Source organism: Sinohyriopsis cumingii, chromosome 16, assembly GCF_028554795.1.
Source record: "Sinohyriopsis cumingii isolate HCF-2022 chromosome 16, ASM2855479v2, whole genome shotgun sequence".
In the NCBI taxonomy this organism is placed as follows: domain Eukaryota; kingdom Metazoa; phylum Mollusca; class Bivalvia; order Unionida; family Unionidae; genus Sinohyriopsis; species Sinohyriopsis cumingii.
In genome coordinates, this window is record NC_142976.1 from 77,824,322 (window position 1) to 77,850,337 (window position 26,016).

At 35.7% G+C, this 26,016-nt stretch overlaps 1 protein-coding gene across 1 annotated transcript in view; it reads left to right on the forward strand.

Annotated features, from left to right (window-relative positions):
• Nucleotides 1–26,016, forward strand: part of LOC149780853 (uncharacterized) — a 137,616-nt gene that overhangs the window by 22,295 nt on the left and 89,305 nt on the right. The window contains exons 7-12 of the mRNA XM_089937937.1: nt 2,555–2,721; nt 8,282–8,481; nt 15,443–15,700; nt 16,684–16,790; nt 20,951–21,163; nt 23,124–23,322. Coding sequence (XP_089794063.1) covers nt 2,555–2,721; nt 8,282–8,481; nt 15,443–15,700; nt 16,684–16,790; nt 20,951–21,163; nt 23,124–23,322 — 1,144 coding nt within the window. The remainder of the gene's footprint in view (nt 1–2,554; nt 2,722–8,281; nt 8,482–15,442; nt 15,701–16,683; nt 16,791–20,950; nt 21,164–23,123; nt 23,323–26,016) is intronic.

A 26,016-nucleotide genomic window follows, 5' to 3' on the forward strand; every position in this document is an offset into this window, starting at 1 on the left:
ATTTTTTGGTAAATGGTGTCAGAAAAACAATATGTAAAATATATTATTCCCCATGAAACTCAAAACACTAGGCTTGCTTAAATCTCTATTAGTGGGACATGTCCATTAGTTCCGAGGTTTTGATCAGCATATGCTCTGTTTAACCAGATATTGATCATGAGGTATGCCAGAATATTATTGTATCAAATTGTCTTTGATTCTTTTATCCATGAAGCTGTCCAATAGACACCATAATGAAGTAAAATTCAAAGGTTACTGCATCTTGTTTACACATTGTTTCTTTGTTGGACAATCAATAAAGGTGTCACAGACTAATATGAATTCAGAAGGTGACTGGGTCTAGTTTACACATTGTTTCTTTGACAATCAATGGAGGCATCACTGATTAAGATTGTTACAGCTGAAATGCCCAAAGGTTTTGCTGCTCTCATTTAGCTGGTTAAATGGAGATAGAAAAGTGCAGCTGAATCCTTTAGTGAAGAAAAGTGCAGGAAATTTCCAAGATCAGTTTTAGCAGATGTTTCATGGTTTTGTATTTTTTTTTAAAATTATTTTTGCGGGTACTTAATTTTGTGGATTTATCTGTCATAATTTGCATATTTGTAGGTATCTGATTTCATGGATTAACTATACAAATACCATGAATAAAGAATAGAAAAGAATAAATCTGTGCCAGCAAAAGGCATCAGTCACTTCAGTTGATAAAAAACTTATATAAGCACAAATCAAACACCTGTCAAGGCCAATAACTTGCAGCCTGTTTTCATCCAAGTGCTTAAAATCAATGGAAGCTGATGCAGCCAACAGCTTTAAGTTATTAAATTATATGGGTACACTCTTTTACTTAAAACACTATCCACAAAGTTGTATCATCAGTACATTTACATGACCATTGGACTTGCACAGTGACTTAAGAGTGGTAAAATTCAGCTTAAATCCCTGTCAGTTTTGATGTGTCATCATTGCACATGTGAACCCAGACCTGCCAACCCTTGCCGTAGGCCTTATGAAAAGTATCTTTAAAATATGAACTCGTGGAAAAAAAGCAAAAACTACAGAAATAAGATAGTTGCAATGAAATCCAGATAACTGGCATGTTCGTGTTTGATTTGTGTCTGGGTTTCATGTTAGATTTAGTGGAGTTAATGAAGTAACCAGACGATCTTTTACAGTAGTACATCAGATGATTTAAATTGCACAGATATTTCATACAAAGCATCTTCATGATCAAATTATTGACTACCCATTCAAATGCAATGATCCTAACTAAATTGAAAGGCAATGGAATCACTCCATTCTTTGAGCCTGCCTTATGTGCAAACCATCTTCAACTACTAGACTTGAAAATAAATAAAGACTGCAAAGAAGAGTTAAAGTCACACTTCCAGTGTGCTAAACAGGTCATGGAGATCATTTAGGGAAAGAAGATGTCACTGACAAAGATCCATGTACTGTATTAGTAGACCCTAAAACCTCATCAATTAGGCCAATTCATGTTAAATGGATAAGTGAGGCTCACACAAAAATGTTTGAATGTTTGGACCTAATTTTCTATGGCTTTGAGAAAATTGGACTTGTTTAATTCAGCAATTTCAAAATGTTTTACCTGCTAAATATTTGTGTGTACCAGCAGATTTGGTTAACAAGATGTTGATTCAGTGATTTGTTTTCACTCCAGTACTCAGTGAAATTTGAGCTTCAGTACTCTGGTGGTAATTATCGTACATAAAAGGTGCTTTATTAGTAACTGAGCTTCAAGCAGTAGTTCTGGTATTTTATGGTTTTCTTGTTCATTTGGGTTTAACTTGCCTGGATAAAATGAGGCATATTTCCAGGAGGAATTAAATTTGTTCACAACTGTTTTGATTGAATAAATAATTAATTTGAATAAATGTTGAATCTAATTTTTATATATCAGTATCACTTATAATTGTTTATTTCAGTTTCATTTACGTTAGTGTTTTGAATACCTGATGCTTTTTTTTTTTTTTTTCTATCTCTACTTATCTCTTAATGTAAATTTAAGGCACTGAGTGGAAATTATAGCTATCAGATACTATATACATACATGTTCATGGAAACCATATCGAATGCTACATAATTCTATTTTTTAAGGGTTAAAATAAAACAAACACGTTAAAGCTAATATTTAATTACCAAATTATGGTAAGGACATTGATTTTGTGTATTCATCTTTTGGCACTTTGTGCTCTGAAAAAGGAATCAAGTGATTCCAAAAGTTCTTCGGCTAATTTCATAAAAGGTTGACACTGTTGTTTGTCATTTTTTGTGTTTTATATATATATTAGAGAGAGAGAGTCTGGGAAAGAAAGAAGAATAATGATACCATCATTAATTAGTAATGTAGTGTTTCTTTTCCCCTCCAGTTTCAGTATGTATTCATAAGCTGATAGATGTCAATTACTCAGGTGAACAATATCAGGCCCACATGGTCCTCTTTATTTGTAAGCAACATCAAGAAAACATTACAAGGTGAAACAGTGTTGGAAATTTTACTGTATATTTTAATGGATATTCTTTTTATTTTTCCAAGTTGGACCTGTTAGGAGTTGCCCTGTGCAACCAGTTTCATGTAAAAGAGGTCCAGCAGCTTGGGCATGGGAACATCTCCAGACTTCTAGCAGCTGCAGACAAGCCTGGCAAACACCTGTCTAGAGACTTCACTGTCTTTTATGAGGCGGCACTGGCTACTAATTCAAGGTTAGTTGTTAAGCAGTGTCTAAAATAAACAATGTTTAGAGTTTCAGGCTGATGGTATGCCTGTCCTATTCTCTCATTGTTTTATCACTTGGTGCACATCCTAGGACAGCATGAAATTTATTCCACTCATAAGTTTCACAGTCAGTCGCTATATTAATATAATAACCCAGTACAGTCCTACCCGTTTATGTCGACATCCTCATGCCCGAGGAAATATTGTCGACATAGGCAGATGTCGAGATAAGTGTTGGGGGGTCTGCAAAAAAAATACAAGTTAAATTCGTCAGTAAGTGGTGACCTGTCGTCAGTGAGTAGCATTTACATTTTGAGAAAACAAACAATGGAAATTTTGAGTATGAAGACAAAACCAGTGTGAAATACACTTGTATATTGACAAACTACATTTTGGTTACCTTTATGTAATAAAATCCACAATAAAATATTGCATTGGTCACATCCTGATATGAAAAACTTTCACTACGATATTCAATGTCAGCATTAGCACATGGCTGCATAGTTTTTATTTACATGCTTCAAGTACATGTACTTAAATTGTCCTAGATTTTGGTCAGCCTGTTCCCATCTTATTGAGGCTACCAAGGGGATGGGGCTATTCACAGGGAATTGAAAACCTGTCAACAAGTTGGTTTAAACAGTACATGTATTTAGTTACAGAAGTCATCGTGAAAATCGCAACAGGGGATGATTTTTTCGTAAATATAGAATATATAAAAATGGAATGTTTTCTGCATAATTTGAGTGTGCAGATTTCAAAAATGAACCCATCTTTATGATATCTTTTCAAATAAATTCACAGGAAGCATTCAAACACATGTACCGTCCACCATTTTTAATATTGGTCTTTGTCAATTTTTTAAAATTATTGACCTCATGTTATTTCAAGCTGAAATTTGCATATTTCTTAGATATATTTTATATAGAAATGTGTTGTGAACATTCAGCTTCAAGAATAAATTTACTTTTTCTATGTTCCAGGTACTTCTGAAGACTTTCTGTGCCTTCTTATCACATGCCCCCTAACATTTTTGCATGAAATAGCATAATCATGAGTAATACCAAGTTGAAATTGTATGTTACTCTTAAAACCAATAGTGCATATTCATTACATTGTTCTTGTACACATATACATTTATCTGAAATCACAATTTAGTAAATAACAATTGCTATTTTAGAATTTGGTTATCATAAGATATATTTGGTCAGTTTTCATGTCTATAAAATAAAATCAATGACAAAAGGTTTTCCACTAAGTTTTCATTATAGTAAGTCAGGATTTCTATAGTGTCAGCTTAGGATGGTGCAACATTAAATTTTGGATGTCCTAAATTTGCAATATTTTCATAATAATTCTGACCATTGTTTTGAGCAATATTACACAGTTCATGAAGTAAGGACAATTGTGGTAACAGAGATAGAGAAGAAACTGGCACTGAGTTGGTTCTCAAGAAATATTTATGATTATGTATTTGTTTAAATGGAGAAATACTATAGATTGATTCTCTATTTCTTGGCTTATGATGACAGTATTCATATTGATATTCATAAAATAATGGCATGAAAATTTTAAATGAATTTGTTTTCATTCTTCAAAATTCTGAAAAATAGTTGAACTTTTACCTCTTTTCCATCCCTACTAAACATGAACATTTTAATTTTAATACCAGTGTCTCTAGATAAGAATCGTATGTAGAACAGATGACCTGACATTGATAATATATCAGAGATCACAATCACATACATATTATCAATACATCTAGTATCACTGAGTCGGTGAGTGATACTCCCATCGAGTCTCTAACCTTGAAAATATATTACACAACAAAAGTTGTACAAATATTTTGTAATAAGTTTGGTATAATGAATGACAGTACATCTGTATAATCCGATTCCTTGCTATAGACGTCTGCCTTTTCATACAATCAAGTTTTTGTGTGTTTTTGAACCCAAATTATGTCATATTGTTGTCATTGTTTACATTTTGTACGTACCCATGTGCAGGGAAGAGTTACCGTTCTTGCTGGCCTGGGTGACCTTAGAAAAAGATGTAATTCTGGGTTTTCCACAAATATTCGCACATTTTACCATTATTCTCGTAAAAAGAACTCCAAAGTATTTAAAAAGTAGGCATAGGTGAGCGTATATGTTTGTTTGTTTAGTTTTTCAGCGTTTGGAAAAATTTCGGTTTTCGTTTTTTTCCGCTGAATAAGTTGTAGAAATGGCCCAGTGTCATATATGCTAAATATAGACATTTGACTTTTCAACCATGAATACATTCGGATGTAATAAAGTCGACTTTTTACATATTAAAGCGGAGAAAGTACCGGGTGTAATGAGGTTGACATTTTGAGAAAACGTTAATCTTGATCACCAGTGCCCTCTAGCGGCATCCCCTGTTGCTAGTGAAAAGTACATAAAAGCAAACAAGAGATATGCGGCTGATATGATTAATGAAAGTATAATACTGTATACATTGACACGTGCTAAATAAAGTTAAAAAGGAAACTGTCACAGCACAATAAACTTGTTTTAATCACTGATCACTTTGGAAAATGCAAGAATCAATCAGATTTCATTGCTTTTATTTAAGTTGCCACGAGAGGCCAACTTTATAAAACCAAATAAAAGCCTGTTTTTTTTTTCTCTGACCTCGACATTAAAGCCTGGCGGCAAGATCAACTAATTGTTGAACAAAGCATGGGTCAGAACTGGCAGCTTGTCAACATAAATGATAAGAAAACAAAGGATTTGTTCAAGCTGTGACCAACAGCTTCTGTCAACATGTACGTTTATTTTTATCTCAATGTCGACATAAGCATGACAGTTTTGGTAGTAATAGTAGACCAAAGGACCGGGACTTTGATATTTTGTCGAAATAGGCAGCTTGTTGACATAAGTGATATCGATATAAGTGGGTAGGACTGTACTTGTAACAATTCCAGCCTTTTTTAATTTATTTTTTTTGGCCAGAAGGTCATTGAATTTTGTATACTAATGAAACAACATTACAGATTCCCTGCTCTTGGTCACCATGTTTTTTTGTTGTTGTCTGACATTGGTTAAAATTATTGCAACAAATGTCTTTGTGACCAAGACTGGAATATTGAGTTCTTCTACACATGGTGTGCTCCCCAAAAATTGTTCAGTAATATCAGTTGCTAATCTTTACTGATGAAATCAGATTAAAAAATTGTAAAACAGCGATGATCAGAAAAATCATTCTGAGACAGAGTAAGAACCCATGAGTGTGGATGAAACAAGCAAATGACATTCAACATTCAAAATAGCCACTTTCATTCAGCATTCAGAATAGCCACTTTCATTCAGCATTCAAAGTAGCCACTTTTCATTCAGCATTCAAAATAGCCACTTTCATTCAACATTCAAAATAGCCACTTTCATTCAGCATTCAAAATAGCCACTTTCATTCAGTATTCAGAATAAAAACTTCCATTCAGAATTCAAACTAATCATTTTCATTCAGTATTCAAATTAACTATAAGCATTCAAAATAACTTTATGCATTCAAAATAACTTTTAATACAGCATTCAGAATGACAAATTTCAGTCGGAACTCAAATAACATTCAAAATAACTTTCATTCGGCATTCAGAATAACAAATTTCATCTGAAATTCAAAATAACTTCAGTTGAGAATTCAAAATAATTTTCAGCATTCAAAATAACTTTAAATAACTTTAACATTCAAAATAGCTTTAAGCATTCAAAATAACTTTCATTCAGCATTCAGAATAACATTTCATTCGGAATTCAAAATAACAACTTTAAGTTGAGAATTCAAAATAATTTTCAGCTTTCAATATGACAACTTTTCATTCAGTATTCAAAATAACCACTTTCATTCACCATTCAAAATAACCACTTTTGATTAGCATTCAGAATAAATAATTTTCTTTCAGTATTCAAATAAAAACATTCAGCATTCGAAAGAAAAACTTTTAGCATTCAAAATAACTTTCATTCACCATTCAGAATAACCACTTTCATCCAGGATTCAAAATAACTTTCATTCAACATTCAAAATAAAAACTGTCATTCAACTTTAGAAATAACAAATTTCATTCAACATTCAAAATAACCACTTTCATTCACCATTCAAAATAACCACTTTCATTCAGCATTCAAAATAACTCTCATTCAGCATTCAAAATAACAAATTTCATTCACCATTCATAATAACAAATTTCATTCAGCATTCAAAATAACTTTCATTCAGCATTCAAACTTAATCTCATTCTGCTTTCAAAATAACCACTTTCATTTAGGAAAAATTCATGTGAACCTTTTATAGAAATAATGTTTTTACCTTCCCCTATTTTCCATTACCAAAGCTTTAAGAGCCAGAACAAGTAGATGGAACAGATCCAGAGGAATGCAACCCATTTATACTAGATAAACCATACCTGTACCACAAACCTCCCCAGCCTGTTATTTCAGCCATCTAGTGAAGGGATTTTACTGAATAAACAATGGGGAAAGAAGTAAATTTAGACCCAACTACCCTGGCATATATTTATTTTAAAGTGCCATCTCTGGATCCCATACATTGTAATGTAATAGCCCCAAGAACAATTTTTTTAATTTGGCAAGGAGATATTATTTGTGAAAATATTTTCCCCCCAAAATAATATGATAAAATAACATGCATCAGTTACTTTCAAATAGTTTTTATGTTCTTAACATGCTGCATTGACTATTTTCAGTAAAGTTTAATAATATGAAATAAAATATTTGCAGTTTTTTGTTGTTTTGGAGCCACAGCATCAGTTTTGTTTCTGAATATTTACAAGTTAGACCGGGGGGGGGGGGGGGCAGAAATCATTGCAGTCACTGGTGATACTCCAGGATATATCGAACATATTTTAAAATTATAGATAGAAAAGAAACATTTGGAGTTAGTGGGCAACTAGGTCTGAAACTTGTGTAAGAGTACTATAATTTTGCACTGTGCAAAGTTTCAGAAAACAGCTCCAGTGGCCTAAGTGGTTAGAGCATCTGCCTCAGATGCAGGAGGTCATGCGTTCAAACCCTGGCTGAGTCATACCAAAGACTTATAAAAAAAATGATACCAGCAGCTGCCTCGCTTGGTGCTCAGCATTAAGAGGTTAGTGCTAGGACTGGTTGGCCTAGTGTCAGTATAATGTTACTGGTGGGACATGATGCTACGTGTCTGCTGTATAATACCCCAATACTAGACATCACTATAAACTGCAACACTGCAGACATTGTAGCAATATGACTGAAAAAGTGTTAAAGCTACATAAAAAATCTAAATCACATGAACACATTTTCAGATCACACTCAAACACATTTTCAGATCACACTCACACACATTTTTAGATCAACTCACACACATTTTCAGAATCTTTGTCTTTGTGGTAAATCTATTTTTGTCTGGGAGTAGCGATGATCTCAGCTGATACGTGGTTCAAAGGTTCAAAAGGTCAAAGGTCAGGATCACATTATGAAGATGAAATTTGTTAAACAAGAAACCATTGAATCCATTTTGAACAATTTTCAGATCAGTGTCCCAATCCACATCCCAGGTTGGAATTCTGGGACACCAGTCACGTGAGGCAGCCCTTAACTGTCTACATAACTGCCCTCTACTAGAGGATCTAGCAGAATGGAGTCAGTGGAAGCTTGTTTTTGAACCAGAGCATGGCAGACTGAAAGACTTCATACAGAAATATGGAGGCACAAGAACATTAAATTTGGAAGGTAACAGTCAGCAACCTGTAATTCTAGTTTTCTCATTATCAGCCAGAGTGCCTTTACTTTTAAGGGGGAGCGTAATTTTGTAGGATTGTAACAGTTTCATTGACAATTTTACATTGACCCAGTTATTGATTGTTTTAGATCTCGTTATTTCATGACTGCACGTCAAATTTTTTAGATCTAGTTATTTCATGGCTGCACATCAATTTGACATTTGAAATGACTAATTTACACATTGTGGTGGTGGACTTGATCCCACTTGGCCATCCTTTTATGTGCCCCTTAGAAATAACAATGTGAGCACAATGTGTGTCTCTTTTTAAGTCCTCTCAATCAGCAGTCATGATCACACCTGAGATTCGATCATACCTGCATAAGTGGCACATCCCAGGTTGGATGGCCATGGGAATCCTGCTGGAAAAGCCCCAGGTGGAAATAATGGCATATACTGATGCCAGTGTGCACAGTAGAGGTGCCCACCTGTAGCCATACTTCACTACTGTCAGCACCATGTAGGAGCCAGGGGAGCAGCCTCAACACATTGGCATCCTAGAAATCAGTGCCTTTCACTTCTGAAAAGATTGACTCTCATGCAGAAACGGTCCTCGTTAGGTCCGACAGCTCTATGGTGGTGACCTATCTCCTCAGACAGGGAGGCACCAAATCACCCGACCTGTGTGTTCTGGTTTGGCAGTTTCTGCGTTGATGTGACAGTTTCTACGTTGGTGTGACAATCTCCACTTCAGCATATGAATTAGATACATTCCCAGTAGATTCGTTGTCTTTGCCTACACTCTATCCAGGAAAGGTCAAGTCAATCACACTGGATGGTCTCTTCATCAATCAGTCTTCACTCAGATTTGTGCATTTTGAGGGCATTCATTGATTGATCTTTTGCTACAAGGTTGCTTCACAAGTTACCCACCTTCATCTCTCCAGTCCCAGACCGAGAAGATTGGTCCATGGATGCACTGCAAATCAGTTTGGAGGATTCTGGGCCTTTGCCTACCCACACTTGGTCCTGATACAAAAAATAATACATAATTTTTGGGGTCAGAATTGTAAGATGATACTGATAGCCTCTCTCTGATGAGGCAGGTCCTCAGCCATCGATCTACTCAATCTAGATCTGCCCTGGAAGATTCCGGCATACCCAGATCTCAAGTATCCATAGCCATGGGTGTTCCATTTCTGCCCAGACCATCGTGTTCTCCACACTTGGCTTTTATCAGGAAAGCCTTGTGAGATAGACAATTTAAACCTTCGACTATGGAGAGAATCATGAGAACAGGAAGGCCCTCCACTCCGAAAGCTTATGAGGGAAAGTGGCATGTTCTCAGGGATTGGTGCCATACCAATAACATCATCCCTCTGATTGCCTCAATCCCTCAACTGGCCAACTTTGTTCTTCTTCTGATGCTCATTGAGGAGAAACAGTTAGCCCAGTCTCTGTCAAGGGCTACTGATATTGCCCTGATATTGGACACATTCCAGCATCATGGCAGACATGTTTTGGGGCATATAAAGACTTGTCAGATCTTTTAACCCAATTTTTTGGTCTCAGTCGACCAACATCCTACCCCGTTTCCCAATGGAACCAATCCTGGGTTTTAACATGGCTCAGTTTGTTTAGTTCAAGCTTCTAACCACACTTCGATAAAGTTCTATCATACAAGACATGTTTCCAGATAGCTTTAGCTTCTGCATGCAGAGTAAGTGAATTGCATGCCCTTTCTGTTGACCCACACTTTCTTCAGTTCCAATAGGAAAGTTCAGTGGTTCTCTGGACACAACCAGGCTTTGTAGCCTAAATTGGTTACTAGCCACTGGTCACCAAAGAGTGGTCAGTCGCTTATTCAGTTCCATAGGTCGAGAACAGCAGCCATGCAAGATCCTGTTTGCACTCTCAAGCACTACTTGAAACACACAGAGACAAGTTGTGCCACAATTAAATGCCTGTTCCTTCAGGTGAGAGTCGAGATGCAGATATCACCCCTTTAAGCCATTGCTTCATGGCTGAAGTGGGTTTTATGCTCAGTACTCTGGCAGATCAGAGTTGTCTCACAAAGATTATGGCTCAGAAGCTTCAAGCCATCTCAGCGAGCCTCACTTACAAACATAACATTTTGATCTGTGACATGCATGTGGAGTTTACGTTATTAAGTTTTAATCTTAAAGGTTTAGCATCTCAGAGGAAGACCTTATATCTAGTTGGTCCGGTGGCGGCAGCACATACAGCCACCAAACCCAACTAAATCAATCAACACAACCTGTTAGTTTCACTGGATTTGTTGGTGGAATTTTATAGGTAAGAAGATTTCAATATCGATCTTGTTTACCTTGTGTTAGGGTTTAAGGTCAAGTGACCCCAGGCTGTGTTGCTTATGTAGTTAGGCAAATGGGTTATCATTTACATGGGGAATTCAGCTATTCTTGCCTTGAAGGATACCTGAGGTAGAGGCCAGATGCTCAGCATTCCCTCCTCCTATTCTCCTAATGAAATGTGATTGGGTAATACAGTAGTCCCCCTCTTGAACGGCCCCCCTGACCAGCGGCCACCCGCTCCTTACGGCCAGAATCTGTTGGCACCGACGAGTTTGTGTTCAAAAGTACCCCTCGCGAAAGGCCACCCACCTAACGCGACCAGCGGCCAGCATATTAGTACAAAATCATAAAATTTACCCCTCACAAGCGGCCGAATTTTATTTGAATATGTATCCAGAACCAGTATTGTATTCATAACGTGTGTTAAGTAATCCGATTTCTGTTTCCCGATGTCAGGTTTTCGTTACTGAAAGAAGTGTTGAGTAAAGTACATTTACCACTAAGGTTAATATCATATCATTTACGCCTCACGAGAAGCCAAATAAAAACCGAGAAAGACTCAAATTTTAATCCATACAAAAGGGTACGTACATGTAATCCAATTAGCTTTATTGCTGTGTTATCATAAGATGTCCGGTTTAGTCACTCTGATAATTGTTAAGAATACAATTATCGAACAGTAGTAAAAGCTGAGAAGTGGCAGTATCGATGTACAATACCAAAGTCAGCAGGAAAATGGTTTAATAGCCTTTATGGCTTCCCTTAGTAAGATGTTGAGCTTGTTCACTTTGGTAATCAGTGGCTATTACTACTGACAATAATTGTCAAAATTACGAATCCTAGCGGCCGCGAGGTCAAATCTGCATGATGTTAATGGTACATATCGAAGCCCTTTAGGCTTCTCTCACCTAGTTTCAAGAAATGTATAAAAACAATAGGGTACCAGACTGCGACTAACGAATCACGTGACAAGATCACTTCCTTTAAAAACACGGCAATTTGTTTAGAAGCATACAAAATGGTTTTATCAGTATTGTAGTTGGCAACATGAATAACTTACTGCAAAAAGATCAACATGTCGTCGAGGAAAATAAAAATTCTCAGTTTAGAGGAGAACGTGAATGTAATTCAACGGACCGGGGGGATGGGGTGGTGTCGTCGAGGATCCTTGCAGAAAACTAACGTTGGGAAGACTCGGATAAACAATATCGTGAAAGATAATGAAACAATTCTGCAGAAGTGGAAAGGTGAAATGGACGGAGAAAGGAAGATTGTTTGAGCCAGGAGACGTTTGTATCCTGATTTGAAAGACAAGAAAAAGCAAAAATTTTGCCAGTTGAACTGGGATATGACGACTTTACCGCAAGCAACGGATGGTTGCACAGATTTCAAGTGCGACACAATATCAAGTGTTCTGTCATTAGCGGTGAATCAGCTGATGTTAATAATGAAGTTGTCGAAGATTGGAACAAAAGACTAAACGATATATGCAGGGGATATGACAGCAAGGATATTTTTAATGTGATGAGACTGGTTTGTTTTTTAGACTGTTACCAACAAAGTGACGTGATGTGAACTGTAACATAATTATAAAGACAGTTTTAAAACTATCACTGGTTATTCATAGCATTCTTTTGCAAATGATGACAAAGTTTGTTTTACATTTATTTCACATCTTGCATGTGATTTTTTAATTAAAATATTAAATATTTAAAATTAAATGTACTTGTGACTTTTTTCATATGTATTTACTATTCGCATTTGTCATCCCCCTCTAGAAAGGCCACCCGCATTATAAGGCCACTTCCCTGCTGCATTAGGGGTGACCTTATAAGAGGGGGACTACAGTATATTCGAAGGAGAAAGCAAATTTATAAGTAAATTATGTTCTCTGAAAATACTTACTCAATTACATTACCTAAAAACCGCTCCAGTGGCCTAGTGGTTAGAGTGTCCGCCTCGGATGTGAGAGGTCGTGGGTTCAATACCAAAGACTTGAAAAATGGTACTAACAGCTGCCTCACTTGGCGCTCAGCATTAAGAGGTTAATGTTAGGACTGGTTGGCCTGGTGTCAGGATAATGTGACTGGGTGTGACATCAAGCTACATTTCTGTGGCATGATGCCCCAGTGCTAGACATCACTATAAACTGTCACACTGCAGACATGGTGGTGATATAACTGAAAAATTGTTAAAGCTACATTAAAAATCCAATCACACACACACATTACTTAAAAGCCCTCCCAACCACTCTGCCATGCAAGCATCCTCATTACTATCTTGCTCAGCTAAAAACTAGCAACACCTGCTGGTGCCAAGGGGAGGTAATGGACAAGAGTTATTGTCTTTGTCTGTTGAAATAGGCAGGGAAAGGGATGGATTCACAGGGTAGCAGGCTAATATTCCTAACATAATGTGATTGGGTAAGTATTCTTGGATAACATAATTACTTAAAAATTTGCTTTTTCAGTTATGCCCCAGTGGTAGTGTCATATTGAGGTGATTGCCATGCATTGTGTTTGAAATGGTAGCCATATAGTGGCTATTACTTCAAAGATTACTCAGAAAATGTTACTCCCACCAAGTAAATCTGGAACATTTACATAGGTTCTGAAGCATTGTGTGTTGGTATTTCTTTGAAGAATGTTGGAAAAATAAGTTACATTACAATTTTAAATTTGAGAGATAAAGCAGTTTATAATTTGTATGCCCATCTCATTCCATGTAGTGACCATGGTTTTCTTTGGTATAATTTGCCAGTATTAGTGAACAAGTATTTTCTTTACATTTTATTTTACAAGACTAAGTATTTATTGCCACACACCACTTCCAGAAAAAGTACATGTTGCTTCTCAAAAGTTAATTTGTAGTATGTCAAAATGTGAGAAAAATTATCGGTCTTTTGTTGATCAGACTATAGTCATTGTGAATGGTTGAGGAGTTAAGTTCTATCTTGGGCAACATTAGAGGTGAAAATGTCCATTTATTTAAATGAGAAAAATTACTGTTATTTCAAGAAACTGCAAATCATTACAATGTTTTTATTGGTCAGCATTAATGTTGGTGAACTTGGGCAAAATGCCTAAGCTTATCATCATTTGCAGGTGTGCCATGTACCACACTGGGGACATGTCTTCAAGGTTGGAGTCATGGTTAGAATTTTAAGTTTTATGCCATGCTTTTCTTTCTATTTAGTACCACTCTGGTGGCCTAGTGGTTAGAGCGTCTGCCTCAGATACGGAAGGTTATGGGTTTGATCCCAGGTCAAGTCATACCAAAGACTTACAAAAATGGTACTGAAAGCTTCCTGGCTTGGCATTCAGCATTATGAAGTTAGTGTTAGGACTGACTGACCTGGTGTCAGGATAATGTGACTGGGTGGGACATCATGCTGCATGTCTGCGACATGATGCCCCAGTGCTAGACATCACTATAAACTGCCACATTGCAGACATCGTAGCGATATGACTAAATTTTTTTTAAAGCTATGTTAAAAATCCAAATCACACACACACACTCTTTCTATTTAGTAACTTTAGAGACATTTGAGATGAAGCGATGAAACATGGTCTACTATATATATGAAAATTATGAGTTCGAGTACAGATCTGCAGTATTTGAACTTAAGATACATATATATATGCTTTATGCATACTGTGTATGATGTTTTGGATATATTGCATGTATGCTTTATGCATAGTGTGTATAATGTTTTGGATATATTGCATGTATGCTTTATGCATACTGTGTATAATGTTTTGGATATATTGCATGTATGCTTTATGAATAGTGTGTATGATGTTTTGGATATATTGCATGTATGCTTTATGCATATTGTGTATGATGTTTTGGGTATATTGCATGTATGCTTTATGCATACTGTGCATGATGTTTTGGGTATATTGCATGTATGCATTCTGTATACTGTGTATAATATTTTGGGTATATTGCATGTATGCTTTATGCATACTGTATATGATGTTTTGGGTATATTGCATGTATGCATTCTGCATACTGTATATGATGTTTTGGGTATATTGCATGTATGCTTTACTCATACTGTATATGATGTTTACAGCTATGACAATAGTGGCAAGTCTAGGAACTGGCTCTGTTATTGACAGTCACAAACTACCTTATTAGAGCAACACTGAAAACCTGACAAAATTTAAAACTTTTGTATATAAGAAAATAGTAAGTCTATTACAGCATATTTTATCTAGTAGCATTGGTAACTCTGATGATTACACTTCAGTTTTCTTTCATTTTTCTTTTACCTGATTACATTTTTTGCAAACCATTGGAACTAATATAAAATTTATATGAATAAAGTTGTTACTTGGAAGGTTTAAATTTGATGATATCCCTGATATCTCCACATAAAATACAGTGCATTGATATATTTACAGTGAATATTTACTGCTATTTTTTATTGAGAAAAGGATCCCTTGGGTGAGAAAACAACCACCTCCCTCCCCCAAATGCCATTAAGACTTCAAAAAGTGTAATCCTTGTCAGAATAGTGGTAATGATGGTATTGTGCTTTTTGCTCACCATCTGCAACACCTAAATATGTACATTAAATAAATCTACTTTTATGTTTCTGGTCTGTTTGCAAATTTGTATATAATTTTAATAGGTGGAAGAATTGCAACCATGGATGTTTTTGCCCTAGAAACTTGTCCAGGTCGTCTGATCAAACTGACAAATCATGCATCAGAGGAGTTGTTTGCCCAGGCTCTTGAACAGAAAAATGTTTTATTGACTTGCGGTCAGCTGGTGTCACTAGTGGCAACCAAGAAAGGAATGGACAATCTGCCAACAGCTTTACTGGCCAACCATGTAAAGTCAACACTGATGAAACTGCATGCAGGTGACCCACAATGCATCAGGCCAGGTACACTTGTTCTTTTATTGTCTTATCTTTGCAAATACTGGTTTATGGTATGAGTTTTCTGGAGGCAGCTGCAACATGAAGATTTGCACATTGTTACAATGAAGGGTACATTGAAACCTGCTTGTGATGAATAAATGCCTTATACAGATGAAAAGTAAATAAATAAAATCTTTTGATACAGTGTGTATAGTTCTTGAAGCCAGAATTAAGCACAGCACTTACATGACCAGAAGAACACTCTCGATTATGTCTGTTTCAATGCATTTTTGGTAGCAAGCCTAGCAAGAAAGTAATGGTTTCTGCACATTTAGTTAAAGATCTGATACCTTGACCAGAGGTGGAGGTTGTTGTTCATCAATAATCTACAGTCTGCCATACCCAACTAGTATGTACATTTAGGTCTACTAAGCACAAAGTGGGCAGATAATGTTACCATTTATTATACTCATGTTTTATTCATGATTAATCTTTACATCAGATGTGGTAATTGCTTTCATGTTAGTCTATGTTCAGTATAAAATAGTGTCTAACAGTAGATAAAATGATTTGATCCACATATTACATTGGATATTTTCATGGATAAATAGTGACTAACATTATTCAAGAATATCTTTGCCTATGTAAAGCACAAACTGTGATATTTTCCTGAACTTTAATGCTGTCAAATTTCTCAGATGTTTGAAAGTTTCACTGGATTGTATGAAGTTAGCATTGAAATTAAAATATAATTGGTCAACTTCCATTGTTCCTCATTTTGTTTCGATGTATCCAGATATATATTTTTTCAGCTCCAAAAGAAATAGACGGTAGTAGTAAAACATTACAAAGAAGCAGATTACATTTAATCATTGGTGTGTCTCTGCATTCAGCAGAAATACTGCAAATAATCAATAAGAAATAATAATTGTCTGACTAGCATGGAAGAACCCAAGGAATATTTCTCTGTGTATCAGCAAATGAATGTGCATTGTTTTTTCCTTCAGGAGGTCCACCAAGCTCAGCTGGTTCCACCAACCATTATGCTTCATATTTTGTGCTGCAGTGTCTGGTGAAGATACCAATACGCATCTGTCAAGCTGTAGCCAACAAGGTAAATGTTGTTTACATCTGTCTATATGTTGCCGTCATGGCAAATACCCTTTTCATATGTCAGGCTGTAGTCAACAAGGTAGGTACCATTTACATTTGTCAAGCAGTGGCCAACAAGATAAGAACCCTATACATATGGCAAGCTGTATCCAGCAAGGTAAATACCCATTGCATCTGTCTGTCTGTAGTCAAAAGGGAAAACAAATATACCTGACAAGCTTTTGCCCCAAAGGTAAATACCCTTTACATCTATAGCCAACAAGGTAAACCCTTTACACAGCATTAAGAGGTTAGTATTAGGACTGGTCAGCCTGGTGTCAGGATAATGTGACTGGGTGGGACATCATGCTACATGTCTGCGGCATGATGCCCCAGTGCTAGACATCACTATAAACTGCCACACTGCAGACATTATAGTGATATGACTGAAAAATTGTTAAAGCTTTGTTAAAAATCCTAATCACACAAACCCATTATATCTGTCAAGCTGTAGCCAAGAAGGTAAATACGCTTTAAATCTGTCAAGCTGTAGTCAACATGGCCAACCCTTAACATTTGTCAAGCTGTAGCCAACAAGGTAAATATCCCTTATTTCTGTGAAGCTTTAGTCAACAAGGTAAACTCTTAACATCTGTCAAGCTGTAGCCAACAAGGTAAATATCCCTTATATCTGTGAAGCTTTAGTCAACAAGGTAAACACTTAACATCTGTCAAGCTGTAGCCAACAAGGTAAATACCCATTACATCTGTCAAGCTGTAGCTAACAAGGTAAATACCCTTTTCATCTGTCAAGCTATAGCCAGCAAGCTAAGTATCCTTTACAGTAAATCACAATTATTATGCCTTCACTCTGGTAGCATTTAGGGGAAAACGGCATGTAGCTCTCCATCTGCATGTCAATCTTAAATTCAAATAGTATGATAACATGAAACTATTGGACATCGAGCTGTTAATCCAAACAGCATGATAGCAAAAAAGTTATTGGACTTGGAGCTGTGAAATTTTACAGACTCCATCATGTTCATGTGTAGATGACCTAATTCGTTTTTCAGATCACTACAATTATTTTTAAATTTGTACACACTTTAGCACTTTCTAGATTATAGCAAACACCATGCAAGGTAGACCAATGAAATTTGCTAGGCATGTTTATATGTATAAATAGATTACCTTAGAGCAACAAGAGTTTGTTATTGTTGAGGATGCTTTACTTGGAATAATAAAAATAATAATTTCACTCTTTAAGTAAACAACTTTTTGTTGTGCCTATGTATTTTGGGAATCAAGACATATGTCACTTGTATGTTACCATTGGTGGCATTAGCAGTTTGGATTTTGGTTAAAAATTGTCAGTAGCATATATCTTTCAAACCCTTTTGTAGGTTCTCTCATGCATGGCATTAATCATTATGAAGCTATAATTCATTTTTTTATATTTGCTTGCCAATATTTAAACCACTATTTTGCAAGTGGTATGCTCTTTTTCACTTCTTTCAGTTACAATAATTATTTTCTCCAGCATAAAAATTTGTCTCATTTTAGTTGGAGGTTCTTCTATTGTTATTAAGGCACTTTAAAGACCGTTTTGACTAGGCTTTGGGAAAACATGAAAAATCTGTACATGTGCTTTGCATATCTAACAATTATTGAAATAAAAAGTAAGTTATCTCATCCAGAAATGGAATCATTTACTTAGGGACATGAGTCAACAGCTTAATTCAAAGAAGACGCACAGGGATTAACTCTGTCAACATAGTGTATAACCCGGTCACACCAACTTGAATAGATGACAGCATGGTGACTGGGATGTAATCACTATAACATCGGGAACACAAAAAAATACATCACAAGCCTTTAACACTGTCAATCAAATTCTGCAAATGATTCAGACTTGGTGGTTTAATAGACAAAGACCTTATTCATCCCAAGGCAATACAGATGAACTCTAAACACAAGCAATATACACAACCACTACCTTAATTTCGGCACCACAATGGCAACTCATGACATGTTCATTACCCTGGTTTACGGACTGTACCATCTGTCACTATATATAAACTAGTAGCCAGAATCCTTTTTTTTTTGTTGTTCTTCTTTTCATGTGTGTTTTTGATCAGAACAGTCTTTACTATTCAAGCGGTCATTGTTACAAATGATTACATAAAAGTCAATGGTGTCCATCTCTGTTCTCACAATACAGTCATTTACAGACCTGGATACTGGGTCCTACTTGTAGTTGTGATAAGGCCAGGAACCAGGCTACATGTATTCTACAGGCTTTTTAGTCTGGTTTACAATAAAATATAAAACACATAAGCATGCCTACAAAGTTTCAGATACCAGTAGTCAGCCTCTTTTTTTTATATAAAAAAACAAATGTATAAGCAGTAATTGGATTAAATAAAGGTCGGTGGAGTTTATCCATGTTTTTGCAATGCGGTCGTTCATAGCAGTGTTGAAATGCATATATTGCCAAGATATCATAGTTGATGGTCATGTTCAATAGGTGGTCACTCACGACAGCGTTTATATAATAAAATGGATCTCTGCATTATGATTGTGGTCAGAAATGACAGGTGGGTTACTCATAACAGTTTTCACTTAATGTTTTAACTTTCATGTATAGGAGTTTAAGCGTTCTGACCAAAAGCTCTTGAACTTTCACATTTGAGGCAGTATTTCTATGCATTGATTCATTGATGCTACCAATTTTTTGTTATTCGTGATCAAAATGTCAGGTTCACTTTATGGTTTTTCTCTAATATGTAATGGAGATACTGTATTTCTGATTGCAGCTAAAGTTTTACAGTCTGTGGATCTGTTTGTTCACTGGGGAAAAAGCCGTTCTTAATAAGATTTTATAATTACTAAATGCCTTTCTTAAACACTAATGTATACATCTTGTAATGTTAAGATCTTTTTCGGGGCCCTGAGTGGCGGAGTGGTCTAAAGTGCTGTGCGTTACGGATCACTGCCATCTCACCTCTGTCTGCGTGGGTTCGAGTCTCAGACACAGCTAATGTGGGTATGTGAGAAAGCTTGCCAGTAGCTTCTTGTGGGTCGGTGGTTCTTTCCGGGGGTTTTCCCAGGTTCTTCCTCCACCATTAATACTGGCCGCCTTGTATAGCCTATTGTGTGCTGAAAAATGGTGTTAAACCCTACAACAACAACAACAATAAGATCTTTTCATTACAACCAACTGCTTTATTTGTATATAATATTTTCAGATTCCACAACCTTTAGTTATATTATCAGGTACAGCAATAAGAATAAGATAAGAACCATCAGTTGTCTTCTATGATATTGATTGAGCAGTGATGCCAGCATTTCTACAGGGCCAGGTATCCTCTTTGATTTTTGTTGAGTAGTGATGCCAGCATTTCTACAGGGCCAGGTGTCCTCATCTTTGTTGAGTAGTGATGCCAGCATTTCTAAAGGGCCAGGTATCCTCTTTGATTTTTGTTGAGTAGTGATGCCAGCATTTCTACAGAACCTGGTGTCCTCATCTTGGTTGAATAGTGATGCCATCATTTCTACAGAGCCTGGTGTCCTCATCTTTATTGAATGGTGATGCCAGCATTTCTGCAGAGCCTGGTGTTCTCTTTGATATATTAGCACTGAAGCTGATAAATACATTATAGTTTCTGTGCTCAGTGACAGTGGCTATGAGCTCTGAGGCAGTGATTACCAGGTGTTCTTTTCATTGCTGGTGACTTTTCATAGGGTTGGTCTTAACTTCTACCGTAAGTAATTGCATTTCCTAACTTTATTCAGTCATGAAAGGAACCAATTTAATCTAACAGAGTTTATCTTACTCACTAACAGTAAATCAGAAATCTGCAGTTGTCCAAAAAAAATTCATATTAATAGAAGTTAACATGTCCCAGATAAGATACTTAGAATGTTTCACTAGACCATCCAAGGATTTCACTTGTAATTTATACAGGACATCTTGCTGTTGAATTTGCTTAGTACTTCTTGGTGCAGCTGTTTTATCCCAGTAACAGAAGTTTAAAACAAATTCAAATTTAGAGTCTTTTATTGAAAACTGGTAAGAGAACTTGGCTAAGTACAGATACAAAATAGGGAATGAAATAATATGGCAAGATGCCATTTTTAGCTGTCACAACAATGCAAGTTAAAACGTCATTCTGCATTTAGATATTCTTGGAGCCACTTGGACAAGTTGTTGGATCAACCAAGTCTAAGGCATTGCTGATGGAGATAAGCCAGTCACCATTTGAACAGAACCGCCTGCAGGAGCTGGGCTGTCTTCTTGGAATAGCAGAATGGACACGCCAGTTGCAGCATAAATGCAAGTTTCCAGAATCACAAATACAGAAAACAGATATGGAAGAGTTTCTCCATGGCGAGGTTTGTCATTTTTGCTCCCCAACTGTGGGTTGTTGTTTTTTTTTGTTTGTTGCCCCAGCAGCATTTGTAAGCTATTGTTACATCATAACCTGGTTCATAGGTGGGAAAAAATGTTCTTCTGGAAACAATGTATCCTTGCAAAATACATTAAAACTTTAGCTAGTGGACACCTTCATATTAAAGTTACCTGTTCAAATAAGATAATGCTGTTAAACTCTTTTTCTTAAATATATTTGAAGGAGAACAAACTAATTTTCATTAGTACTTTGAATGAATATACCAAGTCAGTTGAAATATATACCAGAATTTTAGGTGGTATTGTGCTGATCGCAAATTGGATTACCTAATGCAAACCTGATGAAACTTTATCAGAGTACATACCTGCTAGTACATACCTACATACCATCAAGTTTATGACGAAGTACTGAAGAAAAATTCCTGGACTTTTTTAGGAAATGCAGTGCATTATGCAATTCTTCATATTTAACATTCTTAATATTAACCATTTTAAGATAAATCATTGATTTATAAAAGTATAAATGATTTTAATATCTCAACAAAAATGTGCTTGCATAGCATTTAGAATGCCAATCTTTCATAGCATTGTATTTGCTCAATAAACTTTTGAGTGGCATTATATTGCCAAGTTGATACTGACATGTGGTTAAACTCTAATTCATACATACCAAAGAGCAATGCCATGGTTATGGACTATTAATACTTACACAGGTGAAAGGCTATCAGATATTGTGACATTTTATGTATAAAAAAAACAGTTGATTGCTGAAAAAGAATATGTGCCATATAAGAGAGCTGAAAAGCATAATTTGTGAAAATACATTTTGAGACACATCATGCCATGAGGCCCTTTTCTTAAATCAAGGATTTGATTGAAATACTCCAGTGGTTAAGATATACATATTGATATTATGTAGTAACACTTAAATGCATTGTAGATTCAAGTTAAAGGCTCATTTTGCCCCATTGTTCTCATCCTGACCCTGAAATGATAAAACGTTGAAATAATCTTGAGAATTTGTGTGATCCTATCACAAAGGACATTACATTTTTTTAAAAACTTGATTGGCTTGTAGTGGAAACTCAAACTTAGGGGCTACTTGATCTCTTAGGGGCCACTTGATCTCAAGCAGGGTTAAAAATACACAGAAGCAAGTAGCAAACTTGTAACCTTTCATATGGTTTTGCTGCATGACAAAAAGCATAGTTGATAATTGTTTATACCAAAGATTTTTGAAAGTTAAGAACTCCAAGTTACTGACCAAAATGAGACACCTCTGATACCTATCTTCTGACAAGGATACAGGTAGACATTGCACAGGTTTAACCATGAGTGATGACAGTATAAAGGACATCACAAAGTTTTAAAGAGGTGAAGGCCGAAATTGCAAGATTCAAATGAAAATTAGGCTAAAAGCCTGGTAATTGATTTTCCAACAGGATTAAAAATGTAGCTTGCACAAATGTGCTACTGGTTACTTAATGTTTAATTTTACCCTTGTCCCAAAACCTGGAAAACATTTTCAGACAATGTTTAGCTCACATTTCAGGGCATGTAGTTGAACCAGACTTAGCAGATACTTTTATATGAAGGAAACCTGTTCATAAAAGACATTGCTAGCTTGCATATTGCACCTTTATAAAATGAGACTTGTACATAAAGGACAATGCTTGCATATTACACCTTAGAAAAAAGAAACCTGTTCATAAAAAAAAATCAGTTTCTAATTTTACTTTTTATAAACCCATTCATAAAATACAATACTTACTTGCATATTTCACCTTGGTATAAATGAACTGTTCATAAAGGAGATTAGTTTCTTGCATATTACACATTTATTTTAAGAATGTATCTGTCCACAAAGGATACATTATAATGGTCCACTTAGTGTCCATTATAAATAGGTTTTGCTGTTTAAAATTGTCATTTCTTTTATGACAGCCAATGGAGGAGAGTGAAGAAGAGACAGATACTGAAGACTCAAGCAGTGTGATACTGTCCGACTTCAGTGATGATGAGCCAGAATCTCAAGATGAGAGTGAAACAAAGGGATCCCCTATTGACCCCCATCAGAAACAAAATATGGAAGCTTCCGAGGTACTGTCAAATGAACCTGAGGGTCAAGAGGGAGAGTCTGAAGGTAATATATGCCTCTTCAGTTGTAGCTACTCTTTAGTTTTAGAATGCATGTTGTTTTTGTATACTCTGATACAGGAAGGTCAGGTTGGAAAATATACTTTGTTATCTTAATTGAATAGTCTTGGCACCATATTTAGAACTGCTACTTTTATTCCTGCAACAGCTTAAAGAAAACTATAAAATCTACTATTTTAAAGTAAATGAAAGGGGGAGACATAATACAACAAGAAAGCCTATTTTCAAAATAAAACAAAAAGAAGCACATCTTTTACTGCTGGCTTGTACTTCAGTTTATGACAGCAGAAGAAAATAATTGGCAACTCCAAAAGGGGCACTCACCAGATGATATGTACTTTTGAGAGAGCGACGTATGTAAGGTGAAGTAGTTCGCATTTAAAACATGCATAGTGGAGAGAATGTTGGCATACCTCTATACTACATTAATGTAATGTGGATGATATTTCTTTTGGATATTGTACTTTTGGAAATTTTACATGATTTAAGCACACTGCTAACTCAAATGACTGCTCCTTTGTGTTAAAAAAACAGCCGGAATTAGTCTAAAGTACACTATACATAGCAGCTATTAAAATAGGGAAAATGAATTTTGCCAGACTAGACAATACCAGCTTCTGAAAGTGCAATGAATGAATTACCAAATATATAAAATGTAAAAAAGTTATCGGCTCTTTTTTATACAATTTACCTGTGAAGTTCAGGAAGTGAAAATGACCAAGTAGAGTTAGCAGTTTTTTGAAAGGTGCACATCTGAAGTAAGGCCAAGCTGTATACTCTATAACCCATAGTAAACCCATCAGTCATACACCAAAATAAAGGGAATTAAAGGTTCTTTGCATTATACCTAAGATATACAAGGTCTTTTTTAAATAGCCAGTATAACCAGTGAGGAAAGCCAGGGAAATTCTTTTTCTTTAAAATCCTAACCCGATGCAAAATATGAAACTGTAGAGCACCACCAAAAGCTGTTAAGAGTAGCTTGCTCAGTATGGAGTATCAGCTGTAATAATGTGGAGTGATTCAGGGCTTCAGATTAATAGACCATCCACTTCATTGTCTTATCTTTTTCGTTTGGTAGAATTGATACTAGGGCCTCCCAGTGTAGCATGATGTTCTTTATCTTACTCATTTTTAGTATCAATTTTAATAAACTAATTATCCAACACTGTTCACATTATCATCAACTTTTAATGGATTGCCTATTTAGTCATGCCCTTGAGTTGCTTTACTCATGCAGGTCTAGAATTGAACATAAACCGATTTGTAGCCAGAAGGACTATTAGATTGAGACATTTTTTAGACCCACAGCATATCCACTTGTCCTTCACTAACAGACAAGTAATCAACTGAAACTTGACTAGCCATTGAACTGTTGTCATTATGGATAGACAGGTAATTTACTGGTTTTGAACTATTGTCATTATGATTGTCTGACAGGTAATTTACTAGTTTTGGGCACGGAGACTAATTTTGCGCCTCATCATGACCTGACGTTTCAGATTTCCAGTCTCTGTAACCAATATGTTTATGTTAAGTCAGTTAAGTTTTGCCTCCTAAATTTGTCTTTTACTCCCAATTTTCAACATATTCAAGACCATTCTTCGATCAAAGCAGTTTCTTAGTTTTCTAAAGAGCTAAAGTCCACAGGAACTGTGTCAGAGTCATTGCTTGATCAAATAACATTTATACAACATGTTACATGGAGTTAAAGCTGGTGTAGCCTTATACCCATATGTTCCCTAATAACTTTTGAGAAGTAAATTAAAATCAGCTTGTTTAATTATATTAAAATTTTAATAACTTGTAGTGGATATGTATTCTATCTTGTTTATTGAGGTAAAATTAAGGCTCCTTTTAAAAGTTCATGTTTTCTCTGCCATTTTGTGGGACATGGGTTAAATATAAGAAACTTAATTTTATGTGTGTTAATTAAAACGTAGCTGTCATTCTGATATATAGGCAACTAAATATGTATATGTAAAATGAGCAGGTTAATCATTCAAAAAAAGAAGCTGAATATTGCAATCTGTGTTAGATTACAGTATATGTCTTCAATACCATATGTATTATGATAGTGTCACATTACATGACACCCTCCCCCATGAAAAGAAAACACTTTTATTATTGTATTCTGCTGAATAAATGTATCTGGTACTAGGCAGTAAATGAAAAGGTGCCTTTATTTAACAGCCAGTGTATCTTGTTCAGACCAACTCTGCTAATATACAAAATTGCATGCATGTACTTTAGTTTTCATACAGCAGACCTGGCTGTCTCACTTTGCAGTACATAAAGTACATATTTATTACCTACTAATAACAGTCACATCTGCATGGGAAGTCAATTTTGCACAGTCCTGATTCATGAAACTGTAAGGTTGTTTCCTGCATTGTTTTAATTTACCAGGGGCAAAGTTGGTCACATTTACCTTCTTTTTTTACTCTAATTTACAGATAACTCCTGTGCAAATTATTTTCTTCTCCTGGCATATCTCCAGCTGTAGTGTGTTATCTATATGAAGGATATCAATTTCATTCCTTGCATCATTCAAAACCACATCAAAGAAAAGGTTGTAGTGACCTTCTTACTTTTATGACTTTATTATTTATAGGCCATTCCCAGTGTAAATGTTGTTTTCCTAACAAATCTGTAGCTGTCAATATTTTGGAGGTCACAT